Source organism: Chelmon rostratus, chromosome 13 (assembly GCF_017976325.1).
Source record: "Chelmon rostratus isolate fCheRos1 chromosome 13, fCheRos1.pri, whole genome shotgun sequence".
In the NCBI taxonomy this organism is placed as follows: Eukaryota; Metazoa; Chordata; class Actinopteri; order Chaetodontiformes; family Chaetodontidae; genus Chelmon; species Chelmon rostratus.
In genome coordinates, this window is record NC_055670.1 from 26,182,796 (window position 1) to 26,206,902 (window position 24,107).

Sequence of the window (24,107 nt, forward strand, 5' to 3'; positions counted from 1 at the left end):
TTCTGCCTGTTCCCTGTTCAGCAGTGGAGGGCTGCCCCAGATTGTGGAATTGGTTTTCCTCCTCTGTCACCACAGAGGAAAGAGAGGCAGCCGTGTGAAATCTCTCAGCCCGCTGCTTAAACTCCGGACAAACAGCAGCACTGTGCAGCTAGCTCTCAGAAAAAAATGTTCCCGTCTGTGATTTAATAATGAGACTAATATGATGCGTTCTGTTCATTATTATCATTACAACACTACGAAATCAATAAGTTCATGAACAAATAGCGTTTGGAACTGATGCTGCTAATCAATGTCTCAAGGTTAAGTAGAAGAAATGATCAAATTCACCGTGTTAATGTGTGTAAATTGATATGCCAGCGTTTTAAAAGTGATGGCTGGAGTAATTACAAAGAGAGTGTCTCATCATCACATGATGACAGTTCAGATGAACAAAATCATTATCATGAATCTGAAAAAGTGCAAAGACACACAAAGACACAAATCAGTGTTGCATTGATTATGTTATTATTCTGGGTTAGGTAATAATGAGTGCAGCAGATAATGATAAATGTCTGTAAGTGCTGAAAACATCTAATATTATAATTATTATTTTAATATTGGGGTCAAAATTTGGAAGTGAATGTTGAATAGATATTTGTCAGGAATTAGGACACCCAGCTTGAAACAGGGAGAATCTCACCAGAACCCATCGGCTATCGTCCAACGCTAGTTTAGCCTCTGAGGGCAACGTCAATGTTTTGGGGTTTTGGGTGTAGCCAGCTTATTCCTGGATAATGGATATCTATGCTGAGACTTCCTCCTTTTGCTGATCACTGTTAACAGTCTGATTCGTAATTTGACTTTCAAACTCGACTGGCTAATCTCTGCAAACAGATATCTGCATGAGACTGCAGATAAATTAATAAAACGCTCAATCATCGTCAGACAATAGCGCGCTGTTTACCTGCATGCAACCAAAGCCTGCTCACAGATTTTACACTCGTATGCAGAAATCTGTTTCTAGAGATGAGTCCTGGACAAGCTGGGATGTCTGGTCGCCGTCCTACAGCTGTCCAGTTTGTCTGTCTGCAATCACACGACCTCTAAAATCTTCTTTGCATTCAGCCTCCACACATTTTAAGGAACTACAGGGTGGAGGGGCTGCAGGCCTGCAGCAGAGCAGTAATAAAAGACATCGTGATTCCTTTGCATGAACTTCAGCGAGTCAGTGATTCCTCTACGGAATTATTTTTTCTCACGCTGAAACAAATTAGGAAGCAGTGAGAGAGAAAAATGTATTCAGCCTGTAGGTTTAGCAGAGATCGTGTTTGACACAGTGAAGCTCTGGCCTAGATTTTCATTTAGATATCACACACACACACACACACACACAGATTAGGCCATTATCAAGATGTGTGTGTTACGCCTGTGTTACATCAGACGCAGCTCCCAGCTGGTTGTGAGCAGCCTTTTCCATCATCCTGATTCACCAGAGCTGAGGTGGAACTACTGCGGTGTTTGACTAAGAACCAGAGGCAGAAAGAACAGCCACAAACTGGACTGAAGTAAAAGTACTTCAGTACCGAGTAACAACTAAAAGAAAAATGAGAAAAAAGCTGCACGCTAGCGTCTTGTTCTTCATCTTCAAAGATCAGGTGTGAGGCCCCAAGATTACAGAAGAGGCCAAATCAGGTGTCTAACGGGCTAATTAGGAGATAATGATTTTAAATCCAGGTGCGTTCACTTCTTCACTTTGACCACAATCAGTCGTGTCAGAAGGTAAAAGTTTGCTCTTCACTTTTCTGTCTGTCAGTCACATGAATGAAGCCGTCACTACAGGATGTGTATGAAACATGTATCTCTCATACAGTCACCTGGGACGCTTTGTCTCGTCCGAACCTCCCACTGTAGCTTCAGAGCACCAGCAGACCTGAGACCAGCATCTTTAAAAAACGCCCCATGAATGTGTCCAGAAATCTCCTCAAATAAGAGTAAAAAGCAAACAGATTAAATGTAACAACTTTATTTAAATAAGAAAAACAAACAGTCTCCTAACTTTATGTGCGATACAAAAGCACTGAGGACGTAAAGCTGAAAGCATCAAAACAGGACAAATCTGTGGCGTCGCCTCCTCTTCAGTATCTTCATCCCTCCCTTCCTCTCGTCCTCTTCATCATCCTCGCTCTTCACTCCATTCAGAGCAAAAAAGGTTTAAAAGCTAACATGTCGTCAGTTCTCATACTTGATAAGTATATTTAAAAAAGCAGGACAGAGTCAGAGCCGTCATTCTCCTCTTCATCATGTTTAGATACAGAAGTTTCAGTCTGCTGCCTTCACTGAACAGATTCTTCACACAGTTTAATGAAGCAGAATGTTTGGACTGATTCCTCTCCCTCATATCATCCTTTATCCTCAACATCATCATCATCATCATCAGTATTCCACCTTCACCCTGTAGGTAATGTCCATGATCTGTGCAGGAAGCAAATGTCTTCACACCTGTTGGTCCCATTAGGTCAAACCCATCAGTTTCCCTCCAATATAATCATCCAAATATTTTTTTATATCTAATTAATTATTATCTGTTGCGTTTACACACCAACTCCAAAACTGTCACCTATCACACAACCACAAACGCTCCACTGTCCCGCTGTTTCTACAGACAGTGAACTCACCGCAGACACCTGACTGGCTGGCGGACTCCACCACTAACAACAGTGACCACTTCATAGAGCGATAATTAAAGAATATAAATACACTGAATAACACCATAAATAGTATCAAAAACTGAGTTTGATATCATACAAATCTTGAGGATGATAACTTTAAACACCACCACAGTCCCCGGCCTGCCTGCACGAACGTGCCGCCGGCTCCTGAATCCAGAGCACCGCGTGACTCTGCCCCCGACATCAGGAGGAGGAATATGAAGTGATTCTGCATTTTATTCCACGGTGTGGTTGTTGCATGCAGACTCTGCTTCCCTGAGGCGTTTTCACTCCTGAATGGTAAATCTGGGGCACTTTCAGCTACATTTGGTTTTTCCTTTCTGGTTTTATTCAGGATTAAGGACAGCATTATCTGCATTTCACTACGTTGACGTGATTTGATGTCTGACTTTCAGACCTTCTGCACTTCTTGGTGCATTGCTCCTAGCTTTTGTGTTTATGGTACTTTGTGTATTTAAGTAAGACGGTTGATTATTTCCTGTGACGGCGGCTCTCGCTCTCTGGATGCTTCAGACTCAACAGAAGGTTTCTGTTCATGATGAGTTAAAAACGATCAGAGTTGGTGTGCAAACTCATCATGCCACCAGATCACACGCTCAGTTTCTGGCCAAAGTGGGAAATCAACGCTCCTGATAAATAAAGTTTAGTGTGAGATTTTTGTTTATGTGTAAAGGATCAGCTTTGGCAGGACGTTCACTCTCTCTTCCTGCTGACTCGGTTGCTGCTTGGTGTTCGATGCTCCAACAAGAAGAACAGCACAATCCAGTCCTGGGTCTGGGGACCCCCTTAGTGAAGACCGCGGGTCCTGCTGCAGGTCACTGTTTAATATTCAAGTTCAGGTGAAACCAAGCAGTCCGCCTCAGGTGTTTCACCTCGACCCGGCATCAGGAAGTGAACCGTCCTTTCTAAAGTCTGAACATACGTCTCTTCCACAGTTTCCAGTGTCAGCTTAAGTGAACGTCATCGTCCGACACACCGTCGTATATCCACCGTGGTTTGGGATGGAAGAACGCACACACACACACACTCACACAGGTGGTTAAAGGTGTGCTCAGTGTGTTGTCTCAGTGTGTGTGTGCGTTCTGTCTGCGTCATGCTGAACCGAGGCTGTCAAAGCCACAGAACTTCCATCGCTTCTCCAGAGTCGCACCGACGCCGCTCAGCTCCTGCCTGAACATGGTGGGCAGACGGACCATGAGACGCTCCAGCTCCCCTGCGGACACCTGAGAGACAGACAGACAGACAGACAGACAGCAGAGAGAGAGAGAGAGAGGAAGACAGAAGAACCCAAATCAGTCATCCAGAAACAGAGACGTTAATGTTAGAAGTACGGTGGCCCTGAGGAAACTGCAAACACATGCAAATACACAAAATACAAGCAAATATAGAAAAGCAGCACAGAACATCAGAAGAGGTTTCCAGGAGACACTAAAAGGTGGTGAAGACGCTTGTTGTTAGTTGGTTTGTGACTCATGAAGTTACTGAAGTCATCTGTAAATGTTGCTGCAAAATGAGCTACACTGTGTTTCTTGGCGGGCCAACAAGCGTGTCCTCGCTGTCGGGCGGGTGTCCTCTGGAGCTCTTCTTATCCTTTCTGCCACCTGCAGGGTGTCTGTACTCCTGCACTACTACAAAGTTTATGATAAACTTTGTTTTTCAAACCAAATTATTGGATAAAACCGGCTGAAAACTTTCTCCAGCAGATCTGCAGTTTGTATTTTTACTTTATTTAATCCACAGTGTTGTGTTTTTGATGAAATGCTGCGCCGAGGGCCCTCTTTACCTTTGAGTCCAGCCTCTGTATGTACGACCACAGATACTCCAGGTTGGCCCCAAACGGATGGACGTGGAGGAAGGTCGAGATAATGCCTGCAGAGACGAAGACAAACCGACTCACAGCGAGACAGCAGAGATCCAGAGACGTGAAAAGGCTCTAAATGCTCAAATTAATATTAACACTGTTAATACAACTAATAATTCATACTATTATAAATACTTGTGTGCATTTTTGCCACGATTCCTGGATTAAGAACCGTAAAGATGAAGACTGAGCAGCACAGGGCTGCATCCTCATGAAACGCTGCACAATAAACCAGCGGCAGAGCGGCTCCGTGAAAAACGCTGGCTGGAGCAGAAACCGCTCTTGAGCTGATTACTTCTGAGAGGTCCTGCAAAGGTAGGCAGTCATGCAGAGGGAGCGGGGATGGGGGGGAGGGATGGTGTGTGGTGGTGGGGGGCAGGGAGCAGAGTGGCGTCCCCTGGAGGACCTGGCACAGCCAATATTTATTTCCTTGATTTATGTGGCGAAACGCTGGCAATTACAGACAAGCCTAATTCAATTCCTTCCACCAGGCCTGCTCACATGGAACAGTGCCACCAGATGAGGACTGTAGGGTGTGTGTGTGTGTGTGTGTGTGTGTGTGTGTGTGTGTGTGTGTGTGTGTGTGTGTGTGTGTGTGTGTGTGTGCACTGTAAAAAAGGAAGCTTAATTTCTAACTTCCACCAAAAAAGCTCTACTGAGTGCGGGAAAAATAAACAACGTCTAGGTTTTAATCGAGAAATCGGGTTCTGGCTGCAGGAACTTCACTGCACCTCACAAACAAGACGCCGTCGACAAGGTGACACCTGCTGGCTGCAGCTCTATGTTGACTGCGGTCCAGCTCACAGGAGGTAGGCTGTCGGCATAAGCGCGCCATTGGCCGACTAATTCAGCAGCGTTCTTCCCTCTGAGTTATCTCGTTGCTACGTGACACAACGACAGCTGTCGAGCTAACGGCCTACATGATGACAGTGTACTTGGATCACGCAGTGAGGAAGGCCTGTTTGATTTTAACCCTAATACCAGGGGACAGTCACTGCATCCTGGACTCTGTGCCAATTAGGACGAGTGTGAGTAAAGAAATACAGCCCGCCACAACGTTTTTTTCCCTCAGACCAGTTACTGTACAGGCATGAGGCATCCATCGCCTCACCTGGGCTACAAAGACTCTATAACTGGACTGATTCTATAGAAAATGTTAATGGTACATTTTAAACCAACAATGCTCATTACATTTATCAGCCCTGAGCAGCGTCTGCAGGTACACAGCCTTCACTCATAATGTAGGGGAGCCTGCATGTAAGACCCAGGGCAGACGAAGCCCACCGGCAGCTGCTGTTTATTGTTGTGAGCACGCGTCAAATCAACCTGAAACCTTTAAAGGTAGGGGCACATTTCCCCCACCCCCCAGTGGAAATTACATCCCATCAATTTACATCAACATGCTCCTCATCAGCGTTACTGTGTGTGAACACTCGTGAGCTATGAACTCATGTGTCTCTGAGCCTCATCTGATCTGAAAACTGGCCACATGAGCCTTTTAAAACGTTTTGTGCACAATGAAAAGCTGCAGCCGCAGCAGCCGCAGCAGCTCTGGAGGCTGCAGATTACAGGCAGGAAGACGGAGAGCCGGGCCTCCTCGCTCCTTCATGGCTGGATTTTCTTGGCGCCACTAAAGGAGATAAATGCGCTGCTGTTCCTCCCGCTCTCCTCCGCTCTGGACAAAGCAGCAGCTTCGGTACAAATAATACAGATCGCTCCATGCTTTTCTCAATGCCGCTGCATGTACTGCGTAACACGAGGATTTACACGACAGAGAGAAACAAAAGCATCTGAAATGAATTCAGGCCAGCTGCTGTGTGGGCTCTGCACAGAGTGAGACGCCTGTTTGTGAGCTGAGAGGAAAGAGAGAGAGGCATCAGACGGAGATGGAGACAGAGGAAGGCAGAGAGGGTTTCAGGCAGTCTGTGTGTCAGTCTCTCTGTGGTGGAAGGTTTTATTCTGCTTCACTGGTTCTGGCTGAAAGCCCCCTGACCCCCCTGACTCCACACACTGTGTGTTTGTGTGTGTGAACACGATGGCAGTGGTATGTTCGCTGAAATGAGCGAAGTGTCGAGTTCTGCACTTCATTTATGTTCGGGACTGTTCAGTCGTCTTTAATGTTATGCTAGCAAACACTCGCGGAGCCCCACTGCGCTCTGAAGTGACTCCACAGGGAACACAAAGCAATCAATCCAGCGATGTCTCTACACGAAGCATGAATCGCACCGCCCGCACCGCCGCTCTGCAAATTAAATTTGGTGTAATAGCTGTCAGTAAGTTGCAGTCAAAGATTTCATAATCCTAGAATGTGCATAATCCATCAGCAGCTGCAGAGGCTGCAGAGGCTGCAGACACAAAGGCCCGAGCGGGACCAGCGTGCTCCCACTTCACCTCCGTTCACACAGATTAGATTCACATCGTTCCTGAGGTGGAAGCAGCAGAGCGCTGCGGGGCCAGAACCACCAGACAACAACACCCCAACACGAGCTCTTAATCAGAAACTCATGCTAACTAACGCTAAGAGTCAACGACGGCATGTTCTGTACGCAGGAATACACGACAACGTGTTGTGGAAGATTAGCGGAGAAGAGGTGTGATCACACGTCACAGGCATTCAGATGGACAACAAACGCTCCCTCATCAAATACGAGTCGATATGATGGTCAGTAAATGAGAGTGGATCGTAACGCACGTGTGATGAGGCAGGACACTTCCTGTCACCCAGGACCCGCAACGCTAATGTAGTCAGCACAGAGCGATGCGATTGGATAAAGCTGACTGGTGTGTCTCAAATGTCCGGCCCTCGGGCGTAAACTGTACAAACAGCTGTTGTTGAATCCGTTTGAGTGGCTGCTGGTTGGGAGCAAATATTTCTCCCCCACAGCAGGAGCTCATATTTACCCAGGAGCAGGGCCTCCTTTTCCGATGCAACACCTCCTCTCATGATGACCTCACTCCTCCTCTCCCTGCTGTGGTACAGTGAAGGTACACACCCATTGATCCCCTGTGAAAACACACACACACGCACAGACACAAACACACACACACACAAACGCACACACACACACACACAAACACACACACGCACACACAAGCACACACAAACACACACACACACACAAACGCACACACACACACACACACACACACACACACACACACACACACGCACACATATTAAGGCCAAATATAAATCTGACCAGCAGCTCTGCAGACTGAGAACAACACAAAGGTGCATTCACAGCAGTGCAGTACATTTACTCCATAAGTACCAAATTTAAATAAATTAAATTTTAGGTACTTGTATTGTTTCTATTTTCAGCTACTTTCGACTCCACTACATTCAGCAAAAAAAACTGCAGTTACTGCTTCTGTTTACATTCAAATTTTATATTAAAAGCATATTTTATATAAGATGCACAGTTCAGATGAAGTCAGTTCCAGTCGGAGTTTCACATCTTTTTTCTGCACAGACAGTACTGTTACTGCATGAGGCTGATAATACCACTGTAGCACACAGTACATCCTGTACACACAATAATACTGCTGAGGAGAAACAAGCATATACAACACAACATCATCACTTAATGAAAGGCTTTCCACAGTTCACAGTGAATCCAGGTCAGCTCAGTGCAGCAGGTTTTATCTCTGCTGCCCGGCTGACGTTTTCAGTTCAGCAGGTTTGGGGTTAAAAGTCCATCTCCTGTGACATCCCTGTATGTATATATGTATGTATGAGGGCTCTCTGGGAGTCAGTAAAGTGCTCTGAGAGCCAGCGGAGGATACTTCTGGGAGGATAATCCTCACTGTGACCAAAATAACAAGCCTGAACTCTCTCTGCTCTCTCACTAATGTTTCATTCATGACCTCTGACCTCCGAGACAGTGTTGTCCTTCATTTGTACTGTGTAGCTTAAGAGTCTCCTACAAATTACTTCCATGTACTACAACCCCGATTCTAAAAAGACGCAGCGTAAAACATGAAGAACATGAACATTTGTTCTGTTTTGACAAATACTCGACAGCATGATTATGGTATTATATCTGATTTTAGGCCTCTGGGGAGGATCTGAAGGTCTGAGTCAGCGAGTCTGTTGGATGGATTGGTCCAGATCTGGTTCATACATTCATGGTCGACAGAGGATGAACCCTTCTGACTGATAATCTTCTGAGTTTTCCTCCAGTGTCACGAGGTTCAGAGTGAAGTACAGTGATCCCTCGCTATAACACGCTTTACTTTTCACGGTTTCGCTACTTCACGGATTTGCATCGTGCATTGTGTTCTGCATTCTGATTGGCTAAAAAGTCACTCCGCTTCTTCTCTACCTGTGCGTCAATAACGTTGCAGTTTAATATGAACACGTACGTAAAACAGCTCGCCAAATTTACATTACGTACGTGCAAATTCTCTTGTAATTTGGAGTTTTGCCTATCACTGTGTTCTTCTCCCGAACAAACACACCTGCACCGCAGCTTCAGAAGAAGAAACCACTGCAGAGCGGAGTCAGGATGCAGCGGCTCAGTCTGAAGAGCAGTGAAATACACCTGAGTCACTATTTGTCCGACTGTACTTTGTATTTTTTTCATAATCATTTTTAATTTTCTCCCGTTTAATCCAATTACTCGGGTCGCGGTGGGCGGTGCTAATCTCCACAATTTGAAGCCTTCTGTTCACATCGATGATTAAAATTATTATTTGACAGCACAGTACAGAAGTTATTTGTTAAAAAAAAACGTTTCAAAAGTACTTTTATTTGTGAAACAAATGCTTGAGCCTGTAAAATGGTTTGTTCTTTCTTTTCAATGTATAATAGAGTATTTAATTGTATAATAATTGTAAAATAAAAATTAAAGGTTCCTACTTCACAGATTTTGCCTATCACGGGTTCTTTTTGGAACGTAACCCCCGCGAAAAACAAGGGTATACTGTATCTCAACTATTGTACTAGGTCAGGGTGGAAACACGTGCAAACAGGACAACCGTCAACATTTTATCCTGAGCTTTTTTCTTTTATTTGTTTCCCCTTAAAAAAAACATAGCTGAGATCATAAAACAGATTCATGAAAAAAAGAAAAGTTTCACTCGACTAAAAGGCCCTGAAACATTCAAGTCCAGCTCATTAACTACAGCAGAGTTTTTACCTTCTCATGCAGCTCTCCATTGGTTCCCTCCACCGCCTCCACATGACTGCTCAGCAGCTGAAGAGACACAGACAGAGCAGGACATTAGATGTGGAAGCCAGACAGAGAAGAAGAATTCATCTCCCCCAGAGGAGCGTTTGTTTTCTGCGCTGTCGTTCTACAGACGCTCTGATGAAGGAGAAGAAAAACAGGCTCTGCGAGGTGTATTCGTCCATTACATGTGAACTCTGGAGCAGCACTGACCTGAATGATTAAAGGTGACATCAGAAACACGATGGATGGAAATGACAAACTTATTTGATTGTGTGGAGACAGACGGGTGTGAAGACATGTAAACTTTATCGGACACACCTGAGCAACTCTTAACGGCGTTAAATATTCAACCATAGTGGGCTTTGAAAATGGAGATATGACGAGAGGCAATCTCTGGACTGGATCCTTGAAAGAGATTTTTAAGTCTAGCTCTGCAGTTTCATTAAATGTTTTATACACATTGTATATTTTTTAAAGCCTTTGATAATTAATTAATCGACTTGTACAAAAATGCCTAGCCAAGCTGTTGTCCTTGACATTCTAGCTTGCATCTTCTCAGATGTATTATGGAGATTTTCACGTAACACTGTAAAGACTTGCCCTTGTTCATCTGTTGGCCCTCTGGGATATTTGGGTTGGAGTACCTTTACTGTACCTTTACTATCTTTCTCATGTTTTTAAATATTTTCTCAAAATCGTTCCCTAATACTTTTTGGTACTACATTCATACTGTCTTCTTCTCAATCTCAGTTTTTATTGAGGAACTGATAAGATAGATGGAAAAAACACATCTTGGGTTTAACTCGGCTCCACCTCTATGCAGACGATACCCTGCTCTATCTGTCCTTCAGCACAGATGGTCTCAGCCTGTCTCAGTAATATAACACTGGAGGATTGGATGCTTCCTTCTTCAAACTACTGTAGTACAAACTGACTGACAGCTGCTACAACGCTACACAACCTGACACAAAGCTAATCATCAACACAGTGCTCATCATAGAGCCTGACAACCTTCTTCTCACTAAATCAGACTCACATAATGACTCATGACTCTCATCTTAGACCAGCTGGTTCTCTGCCTCTTATACCATGGTCTGGGTGAATACTCAATTCTGATTGGCTGCAGGGTGTCCATTAAAAAGTGTTATAGGACACCTATAAAAGAAGTTCCGGTCAAATAGCCTGATTGTTCTAAATAATTGTGCTGGCTCAGCTGACCTTGACATCTTTCAGCATCCAGACAGACGAGGACGGCGTTGAATACGTCAGCCTAGCGCATAATCCTGACTTGCTTGATACCCATTTAATGATCGGAGTGAGGCTATTTCCTGCAATAAAAACGATTTAGGAAACTATCTGTGGACTTTGATTCTTTGAAACAAATTTCACAATGAGGGATATTAAATAGTCCGCTCAGCCGCTTCTTGTGAAAAACTTACTTTAACGGTAAAAATACCTTACTTTAAGGTATTCATAATTGATTTATTATTAATTTTTTTTGTAAGTGACCATGGTATAAGCTTCGCGTCGGACGGTTCACGCCTCCATGTCGTCCAGTCATTTCTGATAATGGACACCTCGTCGGGCATTATCCCTGACATAATTTATGACTTGATAACTTTTAAACTCACTGATTACATACTGTCTGTGTACTGCTTATGTAAACCAAACCTCATTCATTATTTCACAAAAATAAATATGGATATATGGATTTATTATTTATTCTACAGCTTCACTATCTGTGTTCAACTATTTTCAACTGTGATTTCCTGAACCCCCCACCGTTAGAAAAAAGCATTGAGACCATATGAGCTAAAACTGATGCTGTCTGACTCGACAGTCCTGCAATAAATCCTCCTTCATTAAGCTTATCATGTTCGGGTTTTGCTGAAACTGTTTTGAACTGTTGGATCATGTGGAGGATGCAGTTTGTGCTGCAGTTGAACTGTGTTCACGTATCCTGGGGTCTTTTTCACGAGACATAATGGAGGGTGAGGTCAACGGGCGGATGGATGTGGGAGCTGTACCAGACCGCTGTGGTGAAGAGGGAGCTGAGTCTAGCCTTGGAGCAAAAAGTTCAGATATCCAGAGGGAGGTGATTCAGGTATTTGATCAGGATCCTCTTGGGTACCTCTCTTTGGAGGTGACTTTTAACACCTCAGGATCGATGAGGAGGAGCTGGGAGACGCACCTGGAGAGAGGGACGTCCAGACTACCACGACGAGGCCCCACGTGAGAGTCATGTCAAGAACATCTTATAGATTCCTACTGGATCAGTATTTTCTATGACGGGGGTTACCTGGAGGACCACTCGGGTATGACTGGGAGAACAAACCTTGTCTCGAAGGGTGAGCACCTCCCCCTCCAGGTAGTGATGCTCCTCCTTTGCCTGCTCCAGCTCGGCTTCCTTACTCGTCAGCTTCTCCTGCAGGCTCAGCAGTTGCTGGAAGACAAACACAGACGCACGCAACGTGAGGTGTGTCTTTATACATGAGAACATCAGCTGTGTGAGGAGGATGAGGAGGCCGTAGCCTTCCTCACATGAACACATGAAACTAACAGAAATGTCCGATTTCCATCAAGTTTTCCATCGTTTGACATGTAACTGCAGCTCTTTGAATGACATTATCTGGACGTGTCTCTTCTTCTGTGGTGCTTTAATGGCAGCGAATGGAGAATCAGCTCCACCTGCTGTTCGTCTCCATCCTCCAGTGAATCACATTCACGCAGCAGGAGTGGACAGAAACACGCATTCATTCATGTTTTCCTGGTTCTATGTAATTTTGGTTTACGTGGCTGATGGGAAATTAGATTGATCATATTGAACCCGCAGGGATCAGACCTGCATGGATCAGTCAGAGGTCGCAGGAAGTGATCAAATGTTATCAAACTGTGCTGGAAAGAAGCTGATGCAGCCAGCGTGTTGGCTCTGCCTCCTGTCTTATCCTCAGCCAGTCTGTCCGTGAGTGTTCAGACAGGTTTCATAGAGACAGTGTAAGACGAGTAAGAGCTGTCATGATGGAAACCTTTTACTCTGTGAAGTCAAGGTTGTTTTGAACTGACTGACTTGTAGTCATTGTGTGTGTGTGTGTGTGTGTGTGTGTGTGTGTGTGTGTTTTGGCACTGCTGTAGACATCAACTACTCTCATAAACTTGTCGGCTAGTCGATTACTCGCAGGAAGTATTGTTTTTCCTCCAACGACAACACTGAATTCTCATACACAGTCTCAAGCACAACCAGCACGGGGTTAACAAATGGAAACTACCTGCCAAGAGGCTGTTAACACCTCTAACACATGAATTTGCCCTGGCTGGGCATCAATCAAGTCTTATCTTATCTTATCTTATCTTATCTTATCTTATCAGCCACGATCTGATTGGACTAAGCTTGTCTGAGCTGGATGTTTGACTGCAGTAACCACGGCAATGCTTTCAGGCAGGGAGAGTCTTTCCTTCTCTAAATACATTAAATATCTTTAGTTCAGTTGGTGGAACATGACAAAGTGTAGAAAACGACTGTTCAAACCAATCTGTGTCTGTTCTGGTAAAATGTTTCCCTGCTGTCGATCGCAGTTGAGCATTGGGACGTGCAGCCATGTTTGTTTCTGCCTCCTGCTCTCGCTGCATGTCTGCTGCTTTAGTGCTGCACATTGTTGTAGTCATGCATGAAGACTATGACGTGTCAACAACAGCTACCCCCGGCGCCCCCAGCTGTGTATCCGCTGCAGATGCTTTGCCACGGTGTTATTCCTGCACCGTGCAAAACCCACGGCTGAACGATTCGTCCACGGTGCGTGCCGTCGGTTGGTGGTTTTGTGGCCCAAAGATAAAATACTGTAGAAATGTGCACGCTAGCTAATGTGTGTACGTTAGCTAGATTGTGTATGTTAGCTAGTGTGTGTGTGTACGTTAGCTAGATTGTGTATGTTAGCTAATGTGTGTGTATGTTGGCTAGTGTGTGTGTGTATTTTAGCTAGATTGTGTATGTTAGCTAGTGTGTGTGTATGTTAGCTAGATTGTGTATGTTAGCTTGTGTGTGTATGTTAGCTAGTGTGTGTGTGTATGTTAGCTAGATTGTGTATGTTAGCTAGTGTGTGTGTGTGTTCGTGTGTACGTTAGCTAGTGTGTGTGTGCGTGTGTGTATGTTAACTAGATTGTGTATGTTAGCTAGTGTGTGTGTATGTTAGCTAGATTTTGTATGTTAGCTTGTGTGTGTGTATTTTAGCTAGATTGTGTATGTTAGCTAGTGTGTGTGTGTGTGTGTGTGTTCGCTGGTGTGTGTGTGTGTGTGTGTGTGTGTATGTTCGCTGGTGTGTGTGTGTATGTTAACTGGTGAGCTCTTGTGTGAACTAAAAATATTATTAGCAGAATCTTTCTCTCCGTGAAGCTTTCGTTGAGGCTGTGACGGCGGTCGGTGCTGAGGCCACAGAAACACCAGCAGGTGACGGATGAGAGGCGACAGTGGCGTGACGTGCTCTCACACTGTTAGAAGTCGAGTAAGCAACACATTTACAAGCCGGCAGGGTGTGTGTGTGTGTGTGTGTGTGTGTGTGTGTGTGTGTGTGTGTGTGTTGGTGGTTGTCTCTAATGTTTTATCAGTGCTGTCACTTTAGATAGAGGAAGACAGGAAGTCGAGTCGAATCAGGCTAACTTGCAGCAAACAAGCTCCTCGCTCCAACGAAGCTTTCTGTGCTGGTTTATGCGATCAGTGCAGTGAAGGATCATGGGAGCGAGAGGCTCAGTTTGTTGCGGGTAAAGTAAAGTAAACTCAGCTCCCTCCTCTTTGCTGCTAATAACTCTCTGGGGTCTGCAGCAGCTCCACTGAAGGAGTTAGGGGCTGAAGTGCCTTGCTCGAGGGCATCTTCACAGAGGCAGAGGAAGAGGAGGGGCGCATTCACACGATGAGTCACATGACTCCTCTCACCCGGAAGCCTTTTCCTCAGGCAGTCTGATGAATATGTTGCTGCTGGTAGATTGTGATTGGACTACATGTACAGCAGAAAGTCTGTTATTATCGGAGCTCATTAAACGCTGCTCACTGCTTAAATTCTGAAATAACATTTACACCCACTTCACATCGCTTCACACCTGTTTCACTCACACTGGGCTCCCTCTCTTCGCCGATTCAGCCTCGTTTTGTTTTCCACCTGATCGTCGCATCCTCGTGTCAGCACCTGTTAACACGGAGCGACATCAACCCACCACCCACTCGCACTGTGAGTTAAAACAAACGCTCCCTCTGCACTGAAGCCAGCGGGCAGACTGTGAACACTCCCACAGCGAGCAGAGGAATGAGTCACAGCTCAGAGGACGGCCTGACGACACCCGGCAGGTGCTGCGTTAATTCACGACCTGACAAATGAACAGTCAAAAAATTCACCTGAGGTGAGTTTAAAGTGATGTTTTCACCATCCAGTTTATCAGCGTGTTGCTGTTTGAGGTTAGCTCAAATGCAATCAGTGGTCCACAAGCTGTAAACCAATCAACACGACAGAAACTGATTCAGGACCAGCCCAAGGGGTGGGTGATTCTGAGAGGAAGTTATTATCTGTGAGACCCTACCTAAATCCCACCATAGTCAAAACACCAGACTGAAGACTGCCTTCAATGATTGACAGCTGTGAACGTCCATCGAGCAGCTTTGAGGAGCAGGATATGGGCTGAATGACTGTGCAGCACGCTGTATTTGGTGTAAACATGGAGGAACCCACCTGCTGCATGCTGTGCATGCTCTGCTGCAGCAGCTGGATCTGAGCCTCTGGACTGTGCGTGTGTGTTTGTGTGTGTTCGTCGTCTGCTCGGGTGGATCTGCTCTGCTCTTTCCTCAGAAGCTCCACCTCGTTCCTGTAGGCGTCCAGCTGCCAACGCAGCGAGTCGTTCTCCTCCCTCAGAGACGCCTGAGTCTGATCGTACACTCCTGCAGGAGGTGGGGGTGGGGGGGGGGGGGGGGCGAGAGAGGGGAGGAGAGGCGACGGATGAGGAGAAACCTGACCAGTGATGTTGATGATTCAGTTTGTCGCTATGACAACAGTGAGACGCCATCAGTCTGCGGACACACGGCAGCCGACACGAACGTCAAGAAGAGCAAAGAGAAACTTTCCAAACAGCTTCTGAAACACTGATGAACTGAAACACGACACTGACGCCGGTCTTTCATACCATTCTCCCCAGTGCGCATCCTCTTACAGGGATTTTCATCCGAATCGTCATCTGACATCTCCATCTCCTCCTCTCGTCTGATGCCCATGATCTCCTCACTGTGGGCGTTTCTCAGCTCCTGAAACATCACAACCAGCAGACACACAGAGTGCAGGCAGCCCTCAGCACCACGACACACACACACACCAGTGTGTGTGTGTGTGTGTGTGTGCTGATAGCCTCCTGCCTACATGCAGATCTCCTGATCCACTGCGTCCACCAATGAGGAGCAGCTGTCAGACTGGGAGCTGCCTGAAAAGCTGCTGCTTAAACTCACTTTGGATGTTCTTCAGGTGTTTGGACACACACCGCCAATGGACCTGTATGCACCACGGTCCAACCTGCATCACTAACATTTATTTACTGACATGAAAAATGTGTGAACTGCCTGTTGACATAAAAGTAAATCTATATTCAGACCAAACAGGTAAACAACAAATCCTCCACATTAAACGGCTGATTTGTCATTTTGTCTTCCTCTGCTACAAATGACTGAAAAAAACAACCGGCCCAAAGATAAATACTGTAGAAATGTGCACGCTAGCTAATGTGTGTACGTTAGCTAGACTGTGTATGTTAGCTAGTGTGTGTGTGTATGTTAGCTAGATTGTGTATGTTAGCTAGTGTGTGTGTGTATGTTAGCTAGATTGTGTATGTTAGCTTGTGTGTGTGTATGTTAGCTAGTGTGTGTGTGTGTGTGTGTGTGTTCGCTGGTGTGTGTGTGTGTACGTTAGCTAGTGTGTGTATGTATGTTAACTAGATTGTGCATGTTAGCTTGTGTGTGTGTATGTTAGCTAGTGTGTGTGTGTGTGTGTGTTCGCTGGTGTGTGTGTGTGTACGTTAGCTAGTGTGTGTGTGTATGTTAGCTAGATTGTGTATGTTAGCTTGTGTGTGTGTATGTTAGCTAGTGTGTGTGTGTGTGTTCGCTGGTGTGTGTGTGTGTACGTTAGCTAGTGTGTGTGTGTATGTTAGCTAGATTGTGTATGTTAGCTTGTGTGTGTGTTTGTTAGCTAGTGTGTTTGTGTGTGTTCGCTGGTGTGTGTGTGTGTGTATGTTAACTGGTGTGTGTGTGTATGTTAGCTGTGTCCTTGGTGGACCAGGAAGTGGTAAAAAGTAACTAAATACATTTACTCAAGTACTGTACTTAAGTACAATTCAGACACTTGAACATTTCTATTTTCTGCTACTTTATACTTCTACTTGAGAACATTTTAGAGGGGAATACTTTGTACTTTATACTACATTTATCTGACACATCAAGCTTTTTACATAAAGAAACATACGATATATATGACATGATACTTTATCACTAATCTACTCAATTGTTTACAAAGTATCTAAAATTGGCTCCACGTTGATGAACTTTAACTTTTATGTCGGCCAGTTCGTTAGTGATATAATAATCTGTAAATACTTTACTGACACTTTCTCCATTGTGAGATTAATAAAGTGTTCTCTAATCTCACAGTGAAAAAGCGCTGCAGCTAATTTTCACTGGTGATTAATTTGCCAGTTATGATTATCAATGAGTCATTTGGTCTATGAAGTGCCAGAAAAATGTGGAAAATGCTCATCACAATTTCCAAAAGCCCCAGGTGTCGTCTTCAGATGTCCTGTTTAGTGAAGCCAAGAGTCCCAAACACAAAGATACCGAGTTTGTAATAAGCGTGAGCTGAGTGCCGTCAGATGTCAGAGCAGGAACCGAAGTCTTCCTCAGAGCCCTGATGAACTTCAGAGTGAGGACACACCAACAGGCTGTCTGATGTGTTACCTCTCGTTAGCCCTCTGCGATAATCAGCCGTTTCATTATTTCTTTAATTGTCAGCTGACAGAATAATGTCAAGAAAATGTGCAGCTCGTTTGCACACAGTCTGCTGTTGCTATAGAGACGTAGGTTCATGTAGACTTACCACAGACACTAGCCATTAAACCAGGGGCTCTCACAGCGGGACTGTAGCATGGTAGAGGTGGTCTCACCAGGTGAGCTGTGAGCCAATCGCTGTCTCTTACCTGGCTTTCAACCTGAAATATTCTAAATGGCGACACTGAGCTGGTTTAGACGAGGCTTCAGTGATACAATAATCCTGGACTGATTTTAGCTACGGAAGATTTGAAAATGCAGAAATAAGAACAAAAAAAAATAAGTACAACATTTGAGACATTAAAAGTTCTGTCACACAGACTGAGTCTGAGGCCTGAATGACTCGTTAACAGCTCATCGTTACGACTCTGCTGGCCGCCTGCTCACGTCAGCGATGACCGTCACCTGTGGTCCCGCCCACAAAGCTGTGATTGATTGTTGATTTTAGTTTTCATTTTTTCATCTTGCCTGCACCTCTTGAAAACTAACGAGGGCGTCTCTGTGCTGCCCTCTGCTGGACGGCACTGAAACACTGAGCGTTCATGATGAGTTAAATAAAGTTTTTCACTGAATACAACGTTCAAAACATCACAATGCTGGATTTGTTTTTATTTCTGCATTTTAATTGTCCATATTTTGACCCCACAGATCAACAAACATCTCGAGGAGCAACAGGCTGCTCCACGTCTGAACCCCCCCCCCCTCCCCTGACGGGGCTGAAAACGCTCCCTCCTTCATACACAACAGTCTCATGTTCAGACTTGTTATCTAGATTTGACTCTGGATGAATAATTGATCACAGACTTAACCCTGGAAATCACTGTTGCCATAGCAGCGCCTCACACTTTCGTGGAGGCGTCAGATCTTTGCGTTACGTCTGGGCTGCAGGGAGGAAGAGAGCGTAGCGATCAGAGGCCGGCGTCTGTCTGCCTGCCTGTCTGTCTGTCTGTCTGTGAGGGGGAAGCATCCAGAGAAACAACAACGAGGGCACTGAACACAACAAGTCCTACAGGGCTGTCTGTCAGCTGTCTCCTGGGGGCTCAGAAACGACAGCAGAGAAGAAAGCAGCGGGTCGGGGTGGGAGGACAGAACAGAAGAAGGTATACCAACCTCACACTGCTTGCGCCAAATGTCTATGTTCTTGCGCTGTGCTTTTGAGAAATGGTCCCATGCCTTTTGCCTGGTGGCGGCGGCGAAAACGGTGGTGATCTGCTCGACTTTGGGGTGAACAGGGAGGAGGAGGAGGAGGAGGAGGAGGAGGAGGAGGAGGAGGGAGGGTCAAGACAAAACAAGCCGTTTATGTAGCGTTGTAGCACTGACTGAGGCTCATACAGCAGACAGAGGAGAGACCGTGGACACACACTGACCACAGGTGGGGGAGCAGCAGGCCGGATGGCTCCTTCATGTTAAAGGAACAGTTCACTCAAAACACTCAGAGTGTCGTCATGTGCTCAGCTCGACCGGCCCTTTGATACCGAGAGCTGCTCCGCCCAGCCCTCATCCGACACATCCGCCTGTACAAGCTGCTAAATCTGCCTAAATTATTGCTCTGATATGGATGAAAAGTTGGGTGGAGACGACCTCCCCGGCCTTTTCCCATTGGCTAACATCAATTGAGGCAACAAAACAGCCGAATCTGCTCTCCAGCTGACTAACTGCCGTCACACAAACACCAGTCTCGGCTCTCCTCGGCAGGTTTCTCGCGGCCGGCGTTCGCCCGTCTGTCACGTGTTTCCTCTCATCATTCAGAATCACGGCGTCTCCCCCCGCTGTGACACAGATCACACAGTTATTCGTCCCTCCCCAGTTCGGCCTTTGCACTTAGAGACTGTGGAAACTGAGATCAGATGGGCGCCATCAGTGTCCTCATAAAACACTTCGGATCACAGCCGCCAATCTGCCCAGTTTACGGCGCAGTTACTTGTTCTGATGGTGTGCCGGTACGTTCCCAATGTGGGAACACCAGAAGAATGTTTTAACCGCGGTACCTGTTCTGTTATCACGAGTCTGACCCGCTGGACAACGATCTGGTGTTTGGGGGAGACACTCAGTCCAGCAGGAGCAGCTGAGACCATGTTCTGGATCCAGGTTGAAACTGTTTGAGGCTACGGGAGACGTGCTGAGTTTGAAAGATACAAAATAAATAGTTTTGATATTGTGCAAATCTCAATAAAGTTTTTCAACGAGTCTGTTGTTTGTGCTGTTAGATGAACTCTGCAGCGTAAAGTCTTATTATCTGCACGCATTTCTATTTGTTCTGTTCTTCTGCTGTGTGTACGTCCCCGAAGCTCACATTTTATCTTGCAGGGCAAATAAATAAGCCGACGTGGCGGTGAATCTACGTACAGCTGGCCTCGGCAGACCAGCAGGGCCTCGGCAGACCAGCAGGGCCTCGGTAGACCAGCAGGGTCCGGCCTCACTGAGCAGATGATGACAGAGCGTGGAGTGAAGTGCTCCTCTGAAGAAAGAAAGAGTAAAACAATCACTTTTATCTGGAGAATAAATAAAACAAATGTTATCATAGAAAACCACTGACAGTCTGATAAACACGACTCAACGAGGATTTCATGTGATTCGGCTGCAAATTCACAAAAAGTGGGTTAAACCAACAGAATATTAGTGATATTAATATAGTGATCAGCTCTATGTGACTCGTTTTACAAACCAATAGTTGGTGTTGTGTCGGCAGCAGCTGTGACGGAGGTGTGTCATGTGATGAGCAGGTCTCTCTCCTGTTCAGTGCTCTGTACTTACATCACCTGCAGCTTCACTTCCTTCAGGACTGACGAAGGCAACATTTATCCAGAATGGGTGCTGATGTTCAGACCGTCAGGTGTTCTGTCACGTGCTGACGGTCAGTTTTAATGTCGTCAGGTGTCAGAACGGACCTTTCAAAGCCTCACATTCTGTTTCAAAATGCTGCCTTTCGGAGAATCGCTCTGACACGAGGACATTTCACTTAGACTCAACAAACCTGAATGAACATGAAGCGACACGTGTCCGCTCGCTGCGCTCTGGACCTTCTCTGATGGAGACAAACCGCGACACCTCTGGGAGCGCCGCTGTACTTACCCGCCCGCAGGACTCCGACTTATCGCACATTCACAGTGAAATGACGGCAAATATCCGTTTACTGAACTGCCTGTTAAACCTGCGTTAAGTGATATTTTTTAACGCTGAACCAAATGACAGAACTACAGTGATCCCTCACTATAACGCGGTTTACTTTTCACGGTTTCGCTACTTCACAGATTTGCATCGTGCATTGTGTTCTGCATTCTGATTGGCTAAAAAGTCACTCCGCTTCTTCTCTACCTGTGCGTCAATAACGTTGCAGTTTAATATGAACACGTACGTAAAACAGCTCGCCAAATTTACATTACGTACGTGCAAATTCTCTTGTAATTTGGAGTTTTGCCTATCACTGTGTTCTTCTCCCGAACAAACACACCTGCACCGCGAGCTTCAAAAGAAGAAACCACTGCAGAGCGGAGTCAGGATGCAGCGGCTCAGTCTGAAGAGCAGTGAAATACACCTGAGTCACTATTTGTCCGACTGTACTTTGTATTTTTTCATAATCATTTTTAATTTTCTCCCTTTTAATCCAATCACTCGGGTCGCGGTGGGCGGTGCTAATCTCCGCAATTTGAAGCCTTCTGTTCACATCGATGATTAAAATTATTATTTGACAGCACAGTACAGAAGTTATTTGTTAAAAAAAACGTTTCTAAAGTACTTTTATTTGTGAAACAAATGCTTGAGCCTGTAAAATGGTTTGTTCTTTCTTTTCAATGTATAATAGAGTATTTAATTGTACAATAATTGTAAAAAAAATAATATTATAATAATATTTTGCCTATTAAGGGTTCTTTTTGGAACGAACCCCCGTGAAAAACAAGGGTATACTGTATCACCGACTCTTGTAGCTCCGACTTCTTTCCAGCTGAATCTTTCAGCTCTCATCGCTCTCTGGGGCCCACCTTCTGATCTGGTTTTTGTCCTCCAGCTGGTGCAGAACGATGCCAGATAATCTGGTATCATTGTTTTCGGGGGGTTTATTTACCTTTAACAGCATTTTATTGTCTGTTTTATTTTACTTGCATTGGTTTTCATTCTCAGAGAGCATTTCCAAACAGCTTTTCTACAAACGCGCTTGCCGAGAGCATCGATGGCGACTAGCTGGTGATGAAAGGGCAACACCTCGCAGCTAAAGAGACAAATGTGTTTGTCGGGAGTCGGACGAGGCCAAAGCAGAGCTAAAAGAGGAGTGAAAGTGGATGTCAGGTGGACACAAACACAACTCCATTTCAATAATGATAAAAAAAAATCACTGAACGCAGCTTCAAATGTAAAGATCTGGAGAGGTGACAGCGAACGAGTGACGAGTCTCAGAGTGGAAACACGCTGACGCATTAGCCCGCCGATGGCCATCAGTCAGTGTGTGCTGGCACGTTCTGAAGCCTTGTCACGCCGCTGACTCTAAAACCTCAGTCCAGCTGACCTAATCACCACCTCGGTGGTGAGCTGGAGATAATGGAGCCGATGGAGAGACGGATGGGGGAGTGTTGTCATGGAGACGGGGCCGAGATCCTCGCTGACTGATCGAGTTGCATGGAGGCAGGCTTTGAAACGGATGTGGTGAAAAATGGCTTCATGGTGTGCACCGCTAATCTGTGACTGCGCCACACCCTGAGGACGACAGCCACCGCCGATGGGGCCGGCAGGCACATGTCAGCGTTTATTCAGAGGTTTAAGAAGAGTTGATTTATTCCCATTTTAATCCTACAAAGACATTTTCAGTTCTGATACATGGAGCTAAAACTAATGTGTCTGCATTAATCCTTCATGATTCTGATGCTCAGTCTGGCTGAAACGGTTGCAGAGTCTTGTGGGTTCGACTGTTTGATGATCCCGGAGGATGAACTGTGAGTTCAACAGGAACTGAAGGACTGTACGCACGTATACTTCTGAGGTTTTTTTTTCCTCTTCTACATTAATTTGACATCATTAGTTATTACTGTAGTTACTTTATTGATTAATCACGAATATAAATCAACTAATAAATAATGATGCATTGTTGTCAGTGAAGCTACTCAGCAGTAAATAAAGTTCATTTACAGCATGAACACATTTCAAACAGTACTTTAATATATATTATTCTGAAATGGCCGAAATATTTTTGTATTTTTATTTAATTAAGATTTTGACTGCAGGAGAATTTCTACACTGTAGTACTGTAGTATTACTTCTTTGACTTCAGGAAAGGATCTGAGTACTTCTTCTGTCGCTGTGCTGTGACGTAGTTTTGAGTCTGACTTGGTGGTGGACTCAGATTTGATCCTGTCAGACTGTGCTGAGGGCAGCGATTTCTTATGAAAACATAAAACATAGTTAATCTTAATGATTTTTTAAAATCGCAGCAGATAAACGATGGAGGGGGATAATTCTTGGCTCGTCACTGCTTTATTCTAACGTGTTCTCACCAGCGGGCTGGATTACTCCTCAGAACGATGAAGATTTATGAGACATGGAACAAGCTTCTTGTAGTGACGTCATGAACTTACCTGAATAACTGCACAGTCGCGGTTATTACAGCGAAGCTTTGGCCCCCCTGCCTGGAACGCTGTGTCAGAACAACTGTATGTGTTGAAATCAAGCGCTCTTACACTGTGTTAAAATGGACATCAGGGCGTTCTTGAAGGTCTCTTTGGCGCGCTCCATCTCCTCCTCGTGCTGAGCTTTCTCGCCCATCAGCCGCCGAACGTGGCTGTTGGCTGACTGGATCATGGAGTAGAAGTGGTTGGCGGTCCGGCGGTTGACTTCGCCGCGGTCGATCCAGGTGAACAGCACCGCCGTGGCCTCGCTGAACTTATGGTCATCTGTGGCGAAACAAGAGAGAGGAAGTCAGACGGGAAGAGAAGGAATAAATCTGGATGTTTTTGATCGATACTGCTGAGTCAGTTCTTTCCTGACACGTCCTCCATGTTTCTGCTGCAGCCCTGCAACCCCCGCCGCTACAGAAAACAAGGTTTGAACTAAGAGATGAGTCACAGTACCTGCACAGGTACACTGAAGATGCTACTGCTCTGATCTGTGCCTCTCTTCTCCATGACAACAGCAGCCGAGGCTCATGGGTATTGTAGTATTTATAGCCATCTGCTAAACTGGCAACATGAGTCCTCCCAGACAGCTGGAGTAATTCATTCAAACTGATCAGAATATTAACCTATAGGATCAATACATCGTCCAGGAGAGGCCTGAGAGTCTGTGAGCTCGTCTGAAATGACGATTTATACTGAACAACC

The 24,107-nt window shown here is 45.4% G+C and overlaps 1 protein-coding gene across 1 annotated transcript in view; it reads right to left on the reverse strand.

Annotated features, from left to right (window-relative positions):
- Window positions 1-2,065: 2,065 nt before the first annotated feature.
- The window catches only part of enox1 (ecto-NOX disulfide-thiol exchanger 1), a 40,176-nt gene continuing 18,134 nt past the window's right edge, over window positions 2,066-24,107 (reverse strand). Inside the window, exons 6-14 of the mRNA XM_041950774.1 lie at window positions 23,469-23,681; window positions 18,913-19,019; window positions 15,903-16,020; window positions 15,455-15,660; window positions 12,079-12,186; window positions 9,711-9,767; window positions 7,471-7,573; window positions 4,492-4,577; window positions 2,066-3,931 (exon numbers count right to left, since the gene is read on the reverse strand). Coding sequence (XP_041806708.1) covers window positions 3,800-3,931; window positions 4,492-4,577; window positions 7,471-7,573; window positions 9,711-9,767; window positions 12,079-12,186; window positions 15,455-15,660; window positions 15,903-16,020; window positions 18,913-19,019; window positions 23,469-23,681 — 1,130 coding nt within the window. The 3' untranslated portion in view covers window positions 2,066-3,799. The remainder of the gene's footprint in view (window positions 3,932-4,491; window positions 4,578-7,470; window positions 7,574-9,710; window positions 9,768-12,078; window positions 12,187-15,454; window positions 15,661-15,902; window positions 16,021-18,912; window positions 19,020-23,468; window positions 23,682-24,107) is intronic.